Here is a 22,154-nt window from a genome sequence, read left to right as displayed (position 1 = left end):
ATTAAGATGTGAGTTTTATTTATTTGTGATGTGATGTGACATTATTGATATTAAGATTGGACTTTATCCATGTGAAAAACATTAAATTCAAACTAAAAGCAATAAATAAAGAAAAAGACGAACAAACAAAAATAAATAAATTAAACTCCCATCTTAATAAGGTCTAAAATACTGCAATCTTTATAAAAGCTTTAATAGAGCATACAGAAATGAAAGCATTGTCTCCTTGTCATTTCTTTAGTCAAAAAACCCTTCGTCATTCCCGTGTGCTTTATTTAAGCTTTTACGGTCATTGCAGCATTTTGGAGGTTATTAAGATGTGAGTTTTATTTATTTGTGATGTGACTTTATTGATATTAAGATGTGACTTTATCAACGGGAAAAACATTAAATTTAAATTAAAACCAATAAATAAAGAAAAAGACGAACAAACAAAAATAAATACATTAAACTCCCATCTTAATAAGGTCTAAAATACTGCAACCTTTATAAAAGCTTTAATAGAGCATACCAAATCAACAAAGAATTGTCTCCTTGTCATTTCTTTTGTCATAAAACCCTTTGTCATTTCCGTGAGCTTTATTAAAGCTTTTACAGTCATTGCAGCATTTTGGAGGTTATTAAGATGTGTTTTATTTATTTGTGATGTGATGTGACTTTATTGGTATTAAGATGTGACAATATCAACGTGAAAAAAATTAAATTTAACTTAAAAGCTTTAAATAAAGAAAAAGACGAACAAAAAAAAATAAATAAATTAAACTCCAATCTTAATAAGGTCGAAAATACTGCAATCTTTATAAAAGCTTTAATAGAGCATACAGAAATGATCAAGGATTGTCTCCTTGTCATTTTTTTTGTCAAAAAACCCTTTGTCATTCCAGTGTGCTGTACTTAAGCTTTTATAGTCATTGCAGCACTTTGGAGGTTATTAAGATGTGAGTTTTATTTATTTGTGATGTGATGTGACTTTATTGATATTAAGATGTGACTTTATTAACGTGAAAAACATTAAATTTAAATTAAAAGCAATAAATAAAGAAAAAACGAGCAAACAAAAATAAACACATTAAACTCCCATCTTAATAAGGTCTAAAATACTGCAATCTTTATAAAAGCTTTAATAGAGCATACAACAATAAAAAAAGGATTGTCTCCTTGTCATTTCTTTTGTCATAAAACCCTTTGTCATTTCCGTGAGCTTTATTAAAGCTTTTACCGTCATTGTAGCATTTTGGAGGTTATTTAGATGTTAGTTTTATTTATTTGTGATGTGATGTGACTTTATTAATATTAAGATGTGACTTTATCAACGTGAAAAACATTAAATTTAAATTAAAAGCAATAAATAAAGAAAAAGACGAACAAACAAAATAAATAAATAAAACTCCCATCTTAATAAGGTCTAAAATACTGCAATCTTTATAAAAGCTTTAATAGAGCATAAAAAATGACAAAGGATTGTCTCCTTGTCATTTCTTTTGTCAAAAAACCCTTTGTCATTCCCGTGTGCTTTATTTAAGCTTTTATAGTCATTGCAGAACTTTCGAGGTTATTAAGATGTGAGTTTTATTTATTTGTGATGTGATGTGACTTTACTGATATTAAGATGTGACTTTATCAACGTGAAAAACATTAAATTTAAATTAAAAACAATATATAAAGAAAAAGACGAACAAACAAAAATAAATAAATTAAACTCCCATCTTAATAAGGTCTAAAATACTGCACTCTTTATAAAAGCTTTATTAGAGCTTACAGAAATGACAAAGGATTGTCTCCTTGTCATTTCTTTTGTCAAAAACCCTTTGTCATTCCCGTGTGCTTTATTTAGGCTTTTATAGTCATTGCAGCACTTTGGAGGTTATTAAGATGTGAGTTTTATTTATTTGTGATGTGATGTGACTTTATTGATATTACGATGTGACTTTGTCAACGTGAAAAACATTAAATTTAAATTCAAAGCAACAAATAAAAAAAAAGAAGAACAAATAAAGAAAAAGAAGAACAAACAAAAATAAATAAATTAAACTAACATCTTAATAAAGTCTAAAATACTGCAATCATAGGCGGCGCGCTAGCGCTGCCTAAGTAAAGAACGATGTGGGCACAATGTGTTGTTTTTTGTTTTGTTTTTTTCTCCATACTCGGGCAATTTGTATTGAAGGAGTTGTTGTAAAAACTTCAAAAAGGGCTTATTCGATTGTAAATGGGATTGGCTAGTGCCCTTTTGAATAGTCCAAATTAATTGGAGGGCAACTAGCCCCCCCCCCCACGCCCGTCATTCCCCTAAACACATCCAATCAAAATTTAGAGATAGCTATTTTGTTCAGCGTAGTTGATTTCCAGATAGAAAATATCTTTTTGAGGAGGACACTCCCCCACAACCCTCAGGGCAAGTTATGCCCTGAGGTCATATAAGATCAATGTTGACAATGTACAGTTTATTATATTTTTTTTTCCTTTAAAGCAGGACACTTCATATAGAAGGGGTCGTCGTAGAGACTTCAAAAGGGGATCATTCGATTATAAATCGAGAGTTCTAGTGCCCTTTTTAATAGTCGAAAGCTATTGGAGGGCAACTAGCCCCCCCCCCCCCGCCAATCATTCCCCCAAACACATCCAATCGAAATTTTGAGCCAGCCATTTTGTTCAGCGTAGTTGATTTCCAGATAGAAAATTTTTTTTTGAGAAAAAGACTCCCCCACAACCTTCACAGCAAGGGTTTTAAGTAATGCCCTATGGGCCTTTAAGGTTTTTATTGAAGTTGTCGTCTTAGAAGATTAAAGACAGTATCTTTTAATTAGAAATTAAGTGGGCTTGTGCCCTTTTTAATAATCGAAAGTGATTGGAGGGCTAATAGCCCCCCCCCTCATGCCCATCATTTCCCCCAAAACATACACTCATAATTGTAAGATAGCCATTTTGCTCAGCGTAGTTGATTGCCAGATAGAAAATATGTTTTTGAGGAGGACACTCCCCCACAACCCTCAGGGCAAGGGTTTTAAGTTATGCCCTGGGGGCATATAAGGTTTTTATAGAAGGCGTTGTCGTAGAAACTTCACAACAGGCTCATTCGATTGGAAATTCAAAGGACTAGTGCCCTTTTTAATAGTCGAAAGTGATCAGAGGGCAACAAATCCCCCCCACGCCCATCATTCCCCCAAACACATCCAATCAAAATTTTGAGTTAGGCATTTTGTTCAGCGTCAACGACTTCAAGATAGAAAATGTGTTTTTGAGGAGGACACTCCCCCACAACCCTCAGGGCAAGGGTTTTAAGTTATGCCCTGGAGGCATATATGGCGTATACAGAAAACATTGTCGCAGAAACTTCAAAAAGGACTCTTCCGATTGTAATTTCAAGAACTAATGCCATTTTTAATAGTCCAAAGGGATAGGAGGGCATTTAGCCCCCCCACCCCACGCCCATCTTTCCCCCAAACACATCCAATCAAAATTGTGAGATTGTGATTTTGTTCATCATACTTAATTTCAAGATAGAAAATAGGTTTTTGAGGAGGACACTTCCCCAAAACCCTCAGGGCAAGGGTTTTAAGTTATGCCATGGGGGCATATAAGGCTTTTATAGAAGGCATTGTCGTAGAAACTTAAAAACAAGCTCATTCGATTGGAAATTCAAAGAGCTAGTGCCCTTTTTAATCGTCTAATGTCATTTGATGGCCACTAGCCCCCCCCCCCACGCCCATCATTCCCCCACACCCATCCAATCAAAATTTCGAGATAGGATTTTTGTCAGCGTAGCTGATTTCCAGATATAAAATATCTTTTTGAGGAGGACATTCCTCAACAACCCTCGGGGCAAAGGTTGTAAGTTATGCCCTGGGTGCATATAAGGTTTTTATAGAAGGCGTTGTCGTAAAAACTTCAAAACAGGCTCATTCAATTGGAAATTCAAAGGGCTAATGCCCTTTTTAAAAGTCAAAAGGGATTGGAGGGCAACTAGCCCTCCCCCACCCCACGCCCATCATTCCCCCAAACACATCCAATCATGATTTTGAGATAGCCATTTTGTTCAGCGTAGTTGATTTCCAGATAGAAAATATGTTTTTGAGGAGGACACTCCCCTACAACCCTCGGGCAAAGGTTTTAAGTTATGCCCTGGGGGCATATTAGGTTTTTATAGAAGGCGTTATCATAGAGACTTCCAAATAGTGTCATTTGTTTGGAAATTCGACGTCATAGTGCCCTTTTTAATATTTAGAGGTGTTTGGTGGCCGAGTAACCCCCCACGCCTATCAGAACCCTATACGTATCATCTCCGACGTTTTAGAGTTCTCCGTTGGTTAGCTTAATTGCGCTGATATCCGAATCAACAACATGTTTTTAGAAGGACATTCCCCAACAACCCTCAGGGCCAGGGTTTTAAGTTATGACCTGGGGGAATAGAAGGATTTATAAGAAGGCGTTGTCGTAGAAACTTCAAAACAGGCTCATTCGATTGGAAATTCAAAGGGCTAGTCCCCTTAAGGGCTAGTTCTTAATAGTCGAAAGTAATTGGAGGGGAACTAGCCCCTCCCCCATGCCCATCCTTGCCCTAAATACATCCAATCAAAATTTTTAGGTAGCCATTTTGTTCAGCGTAGCTGATTTCCAAATAGAAACTATGTTTTTGAGGCGGACACTCACCCACAGCCCTCAGGGCAAGGGTTGTAAGTTATGTCCTGGGGGCATACAAGGATTTATAAGAAGGCGTTGTCATAGAAACTTCAAAAGGGGCTCATCTGATTGGAAATACAAAGTCCTAGTGCCCTTTTTGATAGTCGAAACTGATTGGAAGGCAACTAGCCCCCCCCCCCCCACGTTCATCATTCACCCAAACACATCCAATCAGAATTTTTATATAGCCATTTTGTTCAGCGTAGTGAATTTCCAGATAGAAAATATGTTTTTGAGAAGGACACTCCCCAACAACTCTCAGGGCAAGGGTTTTAAGTTATGCCTTGGGCGCATATAAGGTTATTATAGAAGGCGTTGACGTATAAACTTCAAAAACAGCTCATTTGATTGGAAAATAAAAGGCTAGATCCCTTTTCAACATTCAAAATTGATAAGTAATATTTTTTGTTGTTGTTGTTGGTCCAACCAGGCCACGCGATATCGAATGAGCTGTGATAGGAACTTCAAAAGATGCTCATTCAATTGAAAATAGAAAGAGTTGATGTCATTTTTAATAGTCGAAAGTGATTGGACGGCAACTAATCCCTCTTTCATTCCGAACCACCCAATGGCCCATTATGTTTAAAAACTAAATGTTTCCTTAAGATTAAATCGAGATGCAATGTGACAATCCTAATTACCAGTAGTCTCTCTCAGCATTATCCTAAGAACGACTGAGGGTATTATGTTCAAACTTTCGAGGTTACTTCTGCTCTTAAAGTTTAACCAAATCAAAATAGTGTAAGTGTATCCAACCTATCAAAGAAAGTAAACAGATTTTTTTGCGAATGGTATCAAGTTTTCCATTTCAGGTCAACTAGAGTAGGTATGAAACTAAGTTAAACAGTACTATTTGTGTCCAGATTTTTAAAACAGTGTATATTGTTAAAAATTGCTGAAAATTCTTCTCCAGCATACAAATAGCAGGCCAAACTATAAAGTCTTAAAAAACGAAAAGATTTAAAGTGTTATTTTCTTTTTTCCTGGAAAGACCATGTCAATATAAAACGAACAGAAATTAATTTTAAAAACTTTTTCCACCAAATAAGTTTTTCAAAGAAAAGTAAAGAACTCCATTAAACAAAACATGAGCAAAAATAAAATCAAATAATCTACCAAGCTCAAAACTACCACAAATCAGCATCGCTAAATAATTGAAACCCAAAACGAACAGAAATTACAATAAATAACCGATTCAAACTCAAAAGGAGCAGAAATTAACATAAGTTGGGCGCAAAACCCCTATGCCTTCCCATGGCCAGAACAAAATTTGTACGTTACTGAAAAAATACAAATGAATGTGCATTTTCAGTTTAATATACATATACTGATATTTAGTAGTCAAAATGATAAAATTATTTGATTTATTAAAGTTATAAAAGTAAAAACATTTATATTTTTTTCAGTAAAGTGCAAATTTTGTTCTGGCCATGGGAAGGCATAGGGGTTTTGTGCCAAACTTATGTTAATTTCTGCTCGTTTTGAGTTTGAATCGGTTATTTATTGTAATTTCTGTTCGTTTTGGGTTTCATTTATTTAGCGATGCTGATTTGTGGTAGTTTCGAGCTTGGTAGAATATCTGATTTTATTTTTGCTCATTTTTTGTTTAATGGAGTTCTTTACTTTTCTTTGAAAAACTTATTTTGTAGAAAGTTTTTTTTAATTAATCTTTATAAAAGCTTTAATAGAGCATACAGAAATAACAAAGGATTGTCTCCTTGTCATTTCTTTTGTCATAAAACCCTTCGTCATTTCCGTGAGCTTTATTAAAGCTTATACAGTCATTGCAGCATTTTGGAGGTTATTAAGATATGAGTTTTATTATTTTTTTTCTTTTTTGCTTTTTGTTAATTTTCTTTGTCTTTTACTTTATATGTTGTGTTTATTTCAACTAAGCATATTTTTTTCCTCGTTGATAAAGGCTCCCAGACGCAGAGTCAAAATATTCGGATTTTTAATATTATAAGTTTTTTTGTTACACAGCTTTATTTAAATTGTACCCGTTTTTCTATCTCTGATATTCACTAAGTAGCAGTCAGCTGTATTGGGTCCCCTTACAGTCAATTCAAAAAGCGGAAAGAATTGCGAGATGGCAGCAGATCTTCATAATATTGGTTATCTGCAGAACAAGATATCTCTTTCTCTCTCAAGTCACAGTTTGGTTTTGAAGATAAGAGCGTACTTTTGTTGACATTATTCCCAAAATCTCTTAAAAATTGCACTTGGAGCGATTTCTAGGGTTAAAACCATAAGGAGAGCTTTTATATCTTCTTTTCTTGCTAATAGAAATAAATGGATAATGATGCTTTTAATGTAAAAAGTGATTCCTCCATATCCCGAACACTTGAAAAACTTCTCTATTCCAAAATCTAATAAGGGTAAAAAAAAAAAAATCAAAACTCATTACTCACTTTATTCGTGTTAATGGTGGCTGTACCCTTACAGACTATTAAAAAAAAAAGCAGAAAAAATTTGCAAAATGGCAGAACGTCCTCACAATTTTGGCTTCATGTGGAGCAGAGAAATTCTCTTTTGCAGTCTCATGGTGGAGAGAAAACTTTCAAATCCCAGCAGCTAATCATTAATAACAATACAAAAAAATAAGTATTCAATTTATTTACCCTCCTACAACAGTATTTTCAAACCAAATAAAGCTTTTTGAAATACATCTGCCAATTCCCCCTACAATTTGGTATTTTTTATACTAATAATGAATACATTTAATGTACATAATGAATAATGATAATTATTCATTATGATAAATAATAATGAATGCAATAATGATGAATAATAATGAATACAATAATGAATACATTTAATACTAAATAATGAATACATTTTCATTTTCATTTTCAACATGAATGAATCGTACCGCTAAAAACCGTTTCATTTTCTGCTTCTCATGTCTGTAGTTTTTGTTGGCAATATTCTTCATTATTATTATTTTATTTTAAATTAGAAGGTTTTTGTTAGTGATGACGCTAATTATCCTGTATTTTAACATAATTAATTTTTAGTACTGCCAACTTTACAAGTCCATACAATTGAAACTCTCATTGTTTATGATGTTTAAAAGAAGGTATTCCTATGTTACTTTGAGTAAAGCGGAATTTTCCCAAGCCGAACGTACAGATAGAAATCCGACGCTTCTCATATTTAAAGGAATACCACGTGAAAAAAGAAAGAAGAAAAAATGACGATAAAAAATGACGTCATGGTAAACTAATATCTGGCGTTCTAGACTGAAAGGTTCCGAGGAAAATTTGGACTATTGGAGGAAATTTAAAAAAGTAAATTCAGAACCGATTTTGGTTTAAATGCACCAATCATGTAATGTGAAAATGAATAGTAAAAAGTATAAATAAATTGTATAACATACTTACAGAACATACAAAACTGCTTTATACCATAATGGCTTCTCTTCTATTCTAGTAGAAATTACAGTCACAAAATCAAAAAATTGGCAGCAACAAGGAGCTTCAATCAATGTAATGATAAAACCAGCAAAGCTGAAATTAGATGCGATAGTTTAATTATTGTTAAATACAAATCTGAAAAGCAATATTCCTCAATAGCATCATATAAGGTTCTATTACAGTAAATAGCATTGCAGAAATCAATAGACATCAAATATTCTTAAATGCTGTTTCTTTTTGCCTATGCCATCCTGCACAAAACTAAATACATATCTAAAATTTTCAAAATTTTAACAGTAGAAGGGAGCAATGCTTTGAATGTATAAAATGAGGTTTTGGGATAGAGGTATTGAAACATTTATTTGTCTTGAGATTAGCTTAGAGGATACTCTGCACTTCTTTGTTTCCTTATTCCCCACCAAAACATCACGAATTTTGTGATTTTCACAGCATGTAAAGTGATTTTAACTACAGTATTGAAATTTAGAACCCATTTGGGGTTTCTAAATAATTTCATAGCCCCCTCCAACCCCAATCACGAAAAAAAGTGTTTACAATACGCTGAATAAAATGTTATGCATTTCTGCTTTATCTACATACCACTAGACCAAATCCAAAGGCCATGTCCAACACTTAACAGGGATAATTTTAACAGGGATGTCAAAGTTGTTTTTGAGGTGTTTTAAACGACAGCGTCTACAATATGACTTTTTATGCATTTCTGCTTTATCTACATACCACTAGACCAAATCCAAAGGCCATGTCCAACACTTAACAGGGATAATTTTAACAGGGATGTCAAAGTTCTTTTTGAGGTGTTTTAAACGACAGCATCTACAATAAGGCTTCACTTTCGCGCACATTATATAGAATTATATTACATAGATTTTGAAATGGAGACACTCCATCCGTCCTCTGTTTGTCTTGAGGTTAGCTGAGGTTTGGCTCAGTGGGCAAAAAATAAACCCTGTTCCCTCCCTATACCCCTTAAAAATATTAATTGCGATTTTCAAAGTAAGTGAAATGACAACATACCCACTACTAACAATTTTTAGCGTTATTTTCATGGCCCAGCCCCCCCCCCACCCCTTCTCCCAATAAAACAAGTACTCAAATACATTTTTTTGTATAATGTCATACCCCAAACCAAGGGGAAAATATAAAATTTTCGTAATTGCAGCAAAATATTTGGTTGACTAGATTGTCTTCCCTCCCTTTTGGAAAGAAGATAACCTTATGCAGATACACCTAGTGGGTAGGGTCTATAAAGGACACTTAAGAGCACGATAGCTTTAAAAGACACAAATAAATGCATCATTTGTTTAGGGGATAATGACACTTCCTGCCTCAGATAAGTGGGATGAACAAAAAGAATGAATTATAAACTATCAGAACTCTGTGACAATTTTGAAATATATATTGTTTTATTTGTCTGAGTTGCAAATTCTGAATTGCATTTTTTTATTGTTAGTGCAATTTGTAATTATCCAAAATACAAATTAAGGTACAATGAACAAAATGCAAATATGTTACTAGATCTTTCCAACATGTAGTTAAAGGCTCTATCTTACTGAGCTTTCTGAAGTATAGTTCAAATTTATTCGAACTTAACTGAATTAGTTATAACCGAGAATTTAAATAAGTTACAGGGATTTAATTAGTTCTGAAGAAGAAAAATTCGCAAAATTAAGGCTTAAAAAAAATTCTACCTCAAAAAAGCTTCTGGCAAAAAGCAGTTAAGACTTTTCATCATTAAACCCACTAGCATCAAAACAGACAAATAAACTTACATTTGGAAAATTCCAGCAACTAAACAAATGGGTGTGATTGTGATGCATGCCCAAATGCCCATGAACATTGCCACTGAAATAAAAAAAAGGTTCTTATTAGACTTGATTTTTTTTTTAAACAATCTACAATTTTAAGCTCATTAAAGTTACACACATCCAGGGGACACCCCCCCCCCCAGATTTTTCTGGCACCCTCATTTCTTTTTTACTCTTTTTTTTAAATAAACTTGTCCATTTGGTCAATCATTGGTGCCCTGTTCACACTGACCTCCCTTCCCCAAAGATTTTGGTCTAGATCTGCCTTTGCACATATCTTTGGGTATGATAGATATGCTCAAGCATTCCCATTCATTAAGAGCTTTTCGGGCAGATTCTAATTTGACTTTTTGCAACTGTTGACCCTTATTTGAGTGTTTCTTAAACTGTCATCTTTTTTGTACTATATTATATACATAATTATATGATGTGCCTGAACTGGTGCAATAATTACCTTTCCAATAATAAAATCAATAATTCTATTAACCTCTCTGTTATCAATTCTGAAAATATGAGATACAGAGGAAGTACATTCTTGGTAAATACAGTCTGGATGGGATTAGAATAAGTCTGCAGCCAACAGAAGGGCTTGAGAAGGAACAGAAGGGCTCATGATTCAAAAAATCAAAATTCAATATTCCCTGGATCCTTGTAAAAATTCTCCTTTAACAAAGTTCAAAATGCTGAAGCATAATGCAATAATAAAAATTGTTTGACACAACTAAAGTTAAGTGTTACAGGCAATTGCTTTCAAATTTAAGACAAAGAAGATGAGAAGTTAAAAAGGTGAGAATATATGGCTTCTGATGATATCTGAAGACTGAACAAATTATTTCTAGTATAAAAAAAATAGCCAATATAATAAATCCTTGAATAAGAAAAAATATTTTATCCCACAAATGCAATTTTAGTATTTGTCTTTTATGATGAAAATATCAAAATTGTTCAAATTTGAATTGCTGAAAAATCAAAGCCAAAAAATTATATAAGAATTTTCATGGTTGCTTATAAGAGTCAATGCAATATCACTGATTTTGAAAAATGCTAAGTGCCTGAAATGTACCATTTTTTCCTAGGCCTCTTCAAATAGAATGAGTGACTGTATAACTTTGGGCCAGAGACAGGTACTCGTTTTCAGACTTAAAAGTGTTTGGAGGGCAACCAGCCTCTTCCCATACCTCTTTTCCCTTGGTGCCCCTGTAACCACCATTGCATTGGATCAAGAATAGTCAGAATAGTTTCTCTCAGAATAGTCAGTCTCCAGATATGACTTGACACACATGCAACCCCAGGGCCCTAAATTAGCTATATTGTCAATTGCTTAAAGACAATTTTCAAAGTGGAACAAAGATGTAAATGTTTGATTTTGGTTGTCCAATTGGCATGAAACTTTCAGAGCACTTCTCTTTGGCCAAGGGGGTCATACAGGGTGGGGTTTAAGGGGGGTCATAAAATGGGTAAAAAAAAAAATGTTTTGTCATTGACAAGTTTGAAATATTACGTCAGTTCCAAGCCAAAGGAATCCTAATGTATAGAAAAAACTGCTTTGAGGTAGAGGCCTTACAGAAACAGGGCAAAAAACTATTTTATTCTTTTTTTGGCTTAAACCTTGTATTTGAAGCTCCTCGGACCAAGGCAATCTTGACCTAAGTATTCAAAAACTAAAAAAAGGAATCTAGAAAAAATAGCCAAAAAAATCTTGGATCATACATTTTTTTTCTGAATAGCTTGAAACTTAAATTGTAACTCCCTCAGGCAAAGCAACCATATGTACAAAAAAGAAGAAATTCAGGGGTTTCAGTCCCTCCAAATGCACTAAAAAACTTGTATTTTTCCAACTGGTTTGAACTTCCAATCCTAGGTTCTTGACTGAAGGAGCCCTCTGCACAGGTTTCCTAGGAACATGAGCCTAAAAAAGGGCAAAACCTTTTTTTCTAAATAGCGTGAAACTAACATCTTAAGTTCCCCAACTCGAAGTACCCTAATCCCCCCCCCCCGGAAAAAAAGAACTAGGTTAAGGACATAGGCCTTCTAGAGATAGGGCAGGAAAAATGGGCCATAATACCTTTTTTAATCTGCTTGCAACTTTTATCTGCAAGTCCTTGGAATCCCAAAACAAAAACAAATAGAAACAAACACTTTTTTTCAAACAAGAGAAAAGAGTGGCAGATATGGAATGCCAAAAATGATCTTTCAGGCTGTGTGGTCTAACATTTTCAGGGGTTAGCGGGGAAGGGGATAAATGGACAATGCTTCTGAGGAATACTCTTCCCATTTTTGCGCTAGTAAGCATATGAATGTGATCTTGTATATAGGCTAATTCTAAATACCCTCTTCCAAATGAAGAGAAGTTACAACAAGTCCCCCAACATATCAATCTGGAAAATTTCACATTAGTGGTACAAAATTTAAGGCTCCATAGTGTTGTGCAAATATTCAAAACCATACAACCTTAATAATACCACATATGTATCTTATATAATGATTAACTTTATATGGACTGTTTGCAAGTGTTTACAAATGCACAATCCCATGGCAGTATGGCAGAAATCAGCATTCTGCTTGGGAGCAATTTCATTTGTTACTTAAAACGGGTACTAGGAATTTAGTATCAACTCAAATGATCCTTCTTACAACATTCTACAATCATTGGTGCAATACTATTACCCCTGGCAAAAGAAAAAAAAGAACATGCATCCATAACCAGAATGCATTTTCTCTTCTAGGAGAAAATGCAAAGTTTTTTGTTTTTACATAAATGGGCTTGGATCCTCTGCTTGTGGTCATTCCAAATTCTATGATGTAAATTTCATCAAGATCTTTGCTTTTTTGGGAGGAAAGGTCTTTCCCTTGCTTTTTCAAAAATTATACAATTTTTTTTTACACTGATAGCTTTTGGGCAGCATTGATTTTGACAAATTTTAGATATTTAGTATATAGTTTTGGTCCAAATTTTTCTGCCCTGCCCACAACCAACACACCACCCCATCTGCCAGAGCAATTAATTCCAGAACAAACGGTCATGCTGTTTATCTGTAAAGAGGATGTCAAAAATAGGCTTAAAAAGCTTGGAGCTAAACAGAGCTGCTGGACCAGACAGCCTGCACCCAACATTGAAAAATAAATAGTTGAAGACATTGCCAAACCAATTACAATAACATTTGATATTTCCCTCACTTACAAAATACTTCAAAATGATTGGAAGCTGGCCAGTATTAAGCCAATACACAAGAAAGGGAGAAGGGACCTTGCTAGCAATTACTGGCCTAAAAGTCTCACATTGGTTGTAAGTAAAGCAATTAAGTGTATAATAAACAAATCAGCCTAAAAAAAATCAGCTGCTTAACAAAAGCCAATATGGCTTCATACTAATAGTTAGCTGATCCCAACCTAATTGAATCATATGATTTTGTGACTAGACTCTTAAGATATTGGTCTACCAGTGGATGTAATATGGAATAACCAAGTCAAAGCCTTTGAGAAAGTTCAACACCAACTACAAATTTTGAAATCAAATGAATATGAAGTGCACTAAGATATTGTAGATTAAATGGAATCCTTTTTCACTGACAGGCCTCAGAGAGTGATTGTGTAAAACTGCAATGGCAATGCTGTCTTTTCTGAATTGCAACCAGTCAAGTGTGGAGTACCTCAGGGGACCATCCTGGCTCATACTTCGCTCACTATGTACATTAACAATTGTACAACCTACTTGAAGAATCCTTTGACAGTATATACAGATGATTGGAAGCTTTTAGGACTGGCCCAAGACAATATAAACCAGTCAAATATGCAAGAAGATTTGAACTGGCTGTCCTAACGGTCATCAGATTGATGTCTAGAGTTCAATGCCTGAAATGCAAAGTCTTATATCTTGGACATAACAATCCAATATGTCCACTTTGTTTAGGAGAAACCCAGCTTGAGGTAGTCAGTGAGGAGAAGTAACTGGGGGCAGGGGCATAGCTAGGGTTTTGCAATTGGAGGGGGGATATAAAGAATGTGCTTACAAAATCATCCAGTGTGCCAACAAATGAGGACACAAACATGGCAACACAGCAACAAATGCTAACAACATAGAACTTTGAGGGGAATCCCCCCCTGCTCTAGCTGTCCCCTGCCTGGAGGTCATTTCTGACTACAAGTCAAAGTTTTTGTTTTATGGAATAACATCTGTTTGTTTTAAGTTTTAATGTTGCTTCTTAGTTTCAGTCCAAAACTTCTTTTTTAATATAGTTTCAAATCACCTCCAATTTAGGGAAAAATAGTGTTGTTTCTTTTTTGTAATTTTTTTTTAAATAAGAAATAGATCTTTAATTCTTTTTTTTAAAAATCAAATTTAGCAGCACTTAAGAAAGTAGCTCCAGGGGAGTACCTTCAAAACAAAAGGTTAACTATGCAGACAGGTTTACATATTGACATGCTTGTGGGAAATTTTTCTAGCTCAACAGAAATGTATCTTTAGGCTTAAGGAGTTATTAGACCTGTCCCTCAATAGAAAAGCCATTCATTACTTACAAATGAATCGAAATTCCAAAAAAGATCATTTCTTGTGTAGGTACGGTAAATGGTATTATTAGCTATATGTGTTTTCATTTAAAATATTTGGGAAAGAGTTAGCTGAATTCTCCTAAAAAACTGTTTTCATTTGTTTTTCTTCCTCTTTGGACGCAGAATCTTGCATATGAAAGAATATCACAGCAGAATTGTCAAGTAAAGAATTTGAATAATTAAGCATAATAATAAGTAATCCTTCTTTTAATATACAGCTTTGAGCGGTTCCAGAACCACATGTCTCACTTCTCCAACCACTCAGTGGCAAGGGGTTGTGGCCAGGAGCGAGATTTCCTATGGGACAGAGGGAGAAACTACCTCTCCCAAACCACAGTTTTCCACCAGACCCCAGTCCCCCCCACCCAGGTGAAATTTAGTTTCTCCAAAAATGTTATCAAAACTAAGATAAGTCTGCATAATTCAAGCATCCACTGAAACAGGTCAGCTTTCTTTAGTACATCTATACCTTTTTTATTACTAAAGGGCTTGTTTTAAAATTTTTGTCATTTTCATTTGGGAAAATTGGCTCCAGATCCCCCCCCCCCCCCAACACAGGATTTTGTCAAAATTACGCCATTCATTGGGGTATAGATTTAGTGATCTACTAAGAATGTCATTGCAAACCATGGACTTGATTACTTCTATTCTCTTTTGAATCAAAATGCTTGACAAAATACCTTCCTGGGACATGTTTTAAAAAATGAGTGCATTACATTTATAAAAACAGTGAAATTATCTGAAAATGATCATATAGAAGGGAACAAAACCATTCTGGAAAAAAAAAACAATTAGGAATTGAACACAAAACACTCAAATTTGAAGTCCACCACTGTGCTAACAGGACCACACCTCTAATAATCTGATTTGATATATTGGTTTTTGTACCTTAATTGTGTAGCTTGTTAAGGGGGCTTGGAGAAGGAACATATGGGAGGTGTTCTTGCAAACCTCCAGTTAAGTGTTTTGGTCCATAATTATTACAATGATGATATTGTTTTTTTTCTTCCAAGCTTTTCAAACAGTTTGTGGTAACAAACAGTAAGTAAGAGGCAACCTGGCTCATTAGTAACCAAAACTCTACAGAATTTTGATATCAATAGATACATCAAAAGAATCTGATTTTTATGATAATTTTAGGGATATAAGTTTTATGAAGTTTAGTTTTACCCATCAAAAGTTACAAGCCTGAGAAAATTTGCCTTATTTCAAAAAAAGGTCAAAACACCCACTGAAAGTCCTAAAATCCTAATAGAAATCACACCATCAGATTCAGTGTGTCAGAGAACTAAACTGTAGAGGTTTCAAGGTCCTATCTGCAAAAATGTGGATTTTGTATTTTTGCCAGAAGAAAGATCATGGATGCATTTTTTTTTTTTTTTTTTTTTTTTCCAGGGGTGATCATATCAACTCAGTGGTTCTATAATGTCGTGAGAGGGCTAATTCAAATGGAAATTAAAGGTTTTAGTGCCCTTTTTAATTTACCAAAAAGATTGGAGAGCAACTAGTATCACTTTGTACACAAAACTGCATTTTCATGTACAAGCTATGCTCACCATTCTACCATCAGAGACTCTTGACCATTCTACAGTAGCCACAGTAAAAAGCGCAACTTCATTTCTCGAGGGCGTACTGAATAATGAACAAGTACCACTTCATTATTATATTTTTTTTCTGCAACTAGTTAAAGTAAGAACAAATTATAAAGCTTATAATAACTGAATATTACTAAGAGACTAAAAGTTTGTAATAAAACCTTACTTGCGTAGAAACCAGCATCATCCATTTATAATTAACAGAAAAAGTTGGCCTGGATAAGGCTTGAACTCAACACCTTGAGACTACAATACCGACACTCTATTGACAGAGCCACCAATGTTTGTATACTATGAAAGAATATACAGTTTGAGACAATATCAAAAAAGAGTTACATAAAGGACTGATACAGTTCATTATAAATGGGGCCTATGCTAGTTTCATCAAGAATAGCTAAAACCTTGTAAAGAACAAAACACAGCACATAGTAACTAAAAGTTAAGATTATTACATATAAGATTCATTTAAAATCATTTTGGTGAATTTTTTTGTAGATTTTTTTTTTATATGTTTGCAATATTTGCATTATCTACTTAAGAAGTGATACCAAAAGTATTGTTTCTTGTCTGGGTATAAGGCTCAGAGGGGGCACCTGCCCCCTCTGAGCCCAAGTTTGCCATCCCAGTTCCCCCCCCCCCAGCTAAAATTTAGTTTCTTAAAAAATCTTAACAAAGCTAAAATAAGCCTGCATAATTCAGAGAAATGGGCCAGTTTTCTTTAGTAATTCCTTGCATTTGTGGTACTATAAGGCTTATTTTTTATTTTTCACTGACATTTTCACTTGATCTGGGAAAATTTGGTCCACCTTAGCCCCCTCCCCAGGGTTTTGACAAAATTACGCCCCTGTTTTAGTGCTATCTTACACTTCCGGGTGGTAGAATTGATACAACTCGCATAGATATGAGCAACAGCTTTCTAACGAGCCATTAAACATCACTCTAAAAAGTTCTGGTAGCCCAGTAGCCCCAGCTTTTCCAATAGAGACAAGGCACCCAAAATGCCATATGGAACTTGCTGATTTATAGGAGGGAAAGACATGTATATATATAAGCAATATCTTTTATATGAGCTACTAAAAATGAGGATACCAAAACACCCAATAACAATACGCCCATACCAATACACATGATATCAATACATCAGATACCAATAAAGCATACAGTCCTTTCCCCAGGGACTATGGTGGGTCATGCCATCACTAAAACAATAGATATTGGACATTTGAACTACGGAGAACAAAATGGATATCTCAAAATTTTGATTAGATGACTTGGGGGGGAGGGGGATTGTAGGGAGAGGGAGGGGGCTAATTGCCCTCCAATATTTTTGGTCACTTACAAATTTAGTTTCCTTTCAAATGAGCTAATACACATCTCTCTATGATGTTCTGGTTGCCCCCTAGCCCTGCTATAAAAAAAGGAGACAGATCAGAGCTACCCATGCAAAAAAGTCATTATCCATGTTGTTCAAGGAGACAGGTTGTAAATTCCCATAACTAGGTTTTTGACAGTACTGATTTCAATGGTAGACTTTTCATTTTGATCTGACACCATTTTCGAGGGGTTTCAGGCTTTTTTTTCGAAATCACCATAAATTTCTTTTTGCAATAAACTTTTACTTTTAAGAAAAACCGAAATAATAGTTACCATTCCTGAGTCAGAGTCAGATGGCAATTTTTTTCACTAGGCAGTTTTTTCAAAACGCATTTCTTAACATTTGGTTACTACGGGCTGTGGTTCGCTCTTTACTAGGTTGTAGCTACTGATGCAACCATGCAAACTTACAAGGAACATCTCACCTCACTCAAACTCCCTACTTCAGTATGCTGTAGGAAAAGAAGAGATATATTAACAACTTGTAAGCTGCTGGAAAGTAACCTATTAAGTCATATCTTCTCTAATCTTCTCAACTACCACAAGAGGACAAACCAGGAAGCTGCATGTCCCCCATTGCATGAAGCAGGAATGCCAACACTTTTTCCAACTCTGTTCTACCCTACTCTGGAACAGCCTGCCCAAAGTCACTGTCCAGTCTCAAACTCTAGAAGCATTCAAGAAAAGAGTTGATCAAGACTAGGTCATTGCTGAATGGAGGCTAAACTGGGATGTCAGATCATAGCCTCAAAAAATTGCCAGCAAGATTTTTCTAGAGAAGGGTCAACACCACTTTATCTGGCAGGATATGTGATTTAAGGTAATACTTATAGTCACAACTGTATTGTTCTTACTTAGGCAAAAGCAAATTTCATCAAGAGTTAATAACACAGAAAGGTTTTTGACAATGAAGAATGACATCATTATGAGATTCAATACAACAAAGAAATATATTAGGATATTAGGGCTATATTTGGGACTGGGACCATTGGAAGGTGATAAGGGTGCATTGATTTAAAAGCAGTCATGATTATTGAAATAGTAAAATAAGGATTTGGTGTATTTCTAGGAGCAGTCCAGTATATAATGAAACATGTTAAGAAAGCAATTCTTACTTCATAATATGCAGAATAATCCTAGGCTAGTTGACATATTGGTGTATATGTATGACCATTCCACTACATAAAGAGACATGTTAAGAAAACAATTCTTACTTCATAATATGCAGAATAATCCTAATTAACACATTTTGCAGGGGGAGGACCTTTCTTCACTTTTTTTCTAATTTTGGAATAAAATTTCTCAAAGAAGCCATGCTTTTGATAAATGTTTTGTCTGTTTTCAAATTTGTACTGAAAGATATGCCATCTTACAAATATTTTTTTTATAGATGGTGTTCATCCTGACTGTTTGTAGTTGCATTTTCACCAATGAATTTTCAATAATCATTTAAAAAACTACAAACAATAAATGCCATCTATAAAAAAACATGTAGGATGGCATATGTTTCAGCACAAATACTTCTGTCCTTGTATTTTTAGTTTTTCTATCACTTTTTAAATATTTGTGTCTATTCTTTAAGTTTTGGAAATCCGTTGTAAACAAACACCCAGGTGCCATCTAGCAAATCTAACCTAAACTTACTTAACCTAAATTATCAGTATTTGTCTATTAATATGTTTTTGATTGGTGGCATTCATGGTGTCTAACTGCAAATTTAGATTATTTAAAACAGAAAATGCAGTCAAATTCATTTTTTTAGAATTTTGTAAAAAAAAAAATTGTACAAAAGTGAAAGAAGGGAAGATAAAGGTTCTCCCCCTGTAAAATATGTTAACTAAGGTTATTCTGTATATTATGAAGTAAAATTTGTTTCCTTGTGTACTGGACTGCTCCTAGACTTGCACCAAGGAGTCTAATGGTAGACTAAGCCTAGTCTACTATTTTTACTTGCTTAGCATATCCTTCTGAAGATTAGGACCACTAAATGTTTACTTGTAATAAGATTATACCTTTTTGTTTGTGCTATCTGACTTCTGTCTTGCAATGTAGAATGAATTTACAAAATTAACAACCAGAATAACATCTGCTTAGCCTATACTATATTAAATTGCATTTCCAGCAAGATGAGGTGGTGTTGAGCCTCCTGTAGAAATCTTTCTGTTGGTGTTTCAAGGTTATGATTTGACATCCCAGTTCAGCCTCCATTCAGCATTGGCCCAGTCTTGATCAACTCCTTTCTTGAAGGCATCTAGAGTTTAAGATTGGACGGTGGCTTAGGACAGGCTGTTTTAGAATAACACAGAACAGTCTGAGAATAAGTGTTGGCACTCTTGCTTGATGGAACAGGGGACCTGCAGCTTCTTGGTGTATCCTCTTGCGGTAGTTGAGAAGGACGGGGAAAAGACATGAATTAATAGGTCATTTTCTAGCAACTTATGAGTTGCTATTACATCTCCTCTTTTCCTACAGTATACTATACTAAGGTAGGGAGTTTGAGTAAGGTGAGATGTTCCTTGTAAGATTTGTCTTGGAATGCAGAGATAAGCTTGGTTGCTCTTCTTTGGACACTCTCAAGTACTTTCACATCCATCTTATAGTACTGAGAGGCTAAGGTCAATTCCAGGTGAGGACAGACCATTTGTACAGTTTTGTAATCACTCCTGACTTCCTGGTGGTAAATGTTTGCTTTATGAGGCCAAGGGCTTGGTTTGCTTTTGTAACTTGAGCTCATGTGTGGCAGTAAAACCTCAGCTCACTGTCAACAATAACCCCCAGGTCCTTCTCCTCACTGACTGCCTCAAGCTGGGCATCTCCTATGTGATATGCAAGTTTTTGATTATTGCATCCAAGATGTAGAACTTTACATTTTAAGGCATAGAACTGTAGACATCAATCCAATGACCATCTAGATAGTCTGTACAGATCTTCTTGCATAGTTGACAGATTTAGGTCATTCTAGGCCAGTCCTAGGAGCTTGCAGTCATCAGCATATAGCATCAAAGGATTCTTCAGGTTTGTAGTACAGTCATTGATGTACATGCTGAATAATGTGGGCCCCAGGATGGTGCCCTGTGGCACTCCACTTGTGACTGGTAGCAGTTCAGAATAGACAGCATTGTCATTGCAGTTGTATACCAACACCCTCTGAGTATAGCCCAGTTTAACACAGAAGAATGACATCATCTGGTAAAATTCTACTTTAGTTACTTTTGGCTATCTTGGAAAGGGGTTGGGTTAGGAAAATGAAACTTTCAGGGATGGATCTACATGCTATGGTATGTCCCGGGAAGGTACTTTGAAGTACATACCTCCACTAATCCCCCCCTCTATATAATGGTAAATTACTGCACATTGCTAGTTGTTTTAGCTCGAATTTCATCCTATATTACTATCATAATTATAAATCACTGCTTACCTTACACAACTTCAGCTTTTAACCTTGTTCATTAAGATATATTCCAAAATCCTATTTTCATTATAAGCCATTTAATTTTCTACCCATGCTGACTTTGGTCATGGTATAATGAAACCGGGTTTGTTGTGATGTCACAACTTTGTTTATCATAACCCCTTACCCTTAAGGGTAGCATCCAGGTGACAAACAACTCTGTGTTGATAGACATTTAAACTTTATTAATTAGGGAAAGAATTTGACTAGCGATTGACAAGTAAAAATAACCGAATCGTTTTTAAAGGACAAATTATGTCATGGGAAGATGTTTTTGAAATCCCACTTCCCCCCAAACTCAAAATTTTCCAAAATTCTACTTTAGAAGCTTTTTAAATATTTCTAAAGTGCCAAGACATAGAGCACTACAAACATCAGAATCAACTTTAGAGGACAATTTATGTCATGGGAAGATGTTTTTGAAATCTCCCTTCCCCCCAACTAAAAATACTCCAAAATTCTATCTTGGAAGCTTTTATTTCTTTTATTTCTTAAATATTTCTAAAGCTCTTAGACAGAGGTTATTACAAGCATCATACTCAACTTTAGAGGAGAATTTATAGTATGAGGATACATTTTTAAAATCCCCCTTCCCCCCAAACTAAAAAATTTCCAAAATTCTACTGTAGAAGCTTTTTAATCATTTACAAAGCACTAATAGGCTAGATAGAGTGCTACAAATATCAGAATTGACTTTAGAGGACAATTTATGTCATGGGAAGATGTTTTTGAAATCCTCCTTCCCCCCAAACTCAAAATTTTACAAAATTCAGGCTGTGCAATGTAGGCTGTTTTAAATTTACCAAACTAACAACCAGACCAGCAGTCTATAGGCTAATAGCTTACTGGTCTGCATGCCATATAGCCAATAGGATAGGAAAGAGGATTACATATTCCTGATGCTGTCCCCAAGCCTCTACTGCCATATTTCAAGTACCAAGGTGCATTTTCTACTTCAGGATTGTTCATTTTCTTGAAGTTTAGCTAGCCTAGGCTAAAACAGACTTTGCCAAAAACAATGAAATATCTTCTGTTTCTTCTAAAGAATATCTTGAGATCAAGGATTCTTAAATTAGCGCTATCTTCCTTGTTTGATTAACCTAAGTGCGCTCGGACTCGGATCGGTCCACGGTCCGAACGCACTTCTAGTGTTTTTTTGTTTGTTTTTTTTTCTTAGATCAATTTTTGAATGATATAGTTGCATAACTTGTATTGCAGTTCCAACCGACTGAGAACAAAAAAAGAATAGAAGCCAGTTTTG

General features: G+C 34.9%; 1 protein-coding gene across 2 annotated transcripts in view; it reads right to left on the bottom strand.

The window, feature by feature from the left end:
- fwe (calcium channel flower) overlaps positions 1 to 21,910 on the bottom strand; it is a 39,414-nt gene extending 17,504 nt beyond the window's left edge. For both annotated transcript variants that reach the window (XM_089102030.1, XM_089102032.1), the window contains exons 1-3: positions 21,784 to 21,910; positions 9,887 to 9,959; positions 8,064 to 8,189 (exon numbers count right to left, since the gene is read on the bottom strand). In XM_089102030.1, the coding sequence (XP_088958156.1) occupies positions 8,064 to 8,189; positions 9,887 to 9,959; positions 21,784 to 21,862 (278 nt within the window). In that variant the 5' untranslated portion in view covers positions 21,863 to 21,910. The remainder of the gene's footprint in view (positions 1 to 8,063; positions 8,190 to 9,886; positions 9,960 to 21,783) is intronic.
- Between the last annotated feature and the right edge of the window lie 244 nt (positions 21,911 to 22,154).

This window comes from Artemia sp. Qi Xiang Cuo, chromosome 16 (genome assembly GCF_049724085.1).
Source record: "Artemia sp. Qi Xiang Cuo chromosome 16, ASM4972408v1, whole genome shotgun sequence".
Classification (NCBI taxonomy): Eukaryota; Metazoa; Arthropoda; class Branchiopoda; order Anostraca; family Artemiidae; genus Artemia; species Artemia sp. Qi Xiang Cuo.
The sequence above is the reverse complement of the archived record's forward strand: the minus strand, read 5'-3'. Positions and strand labels throughout refer to the sequence as shown.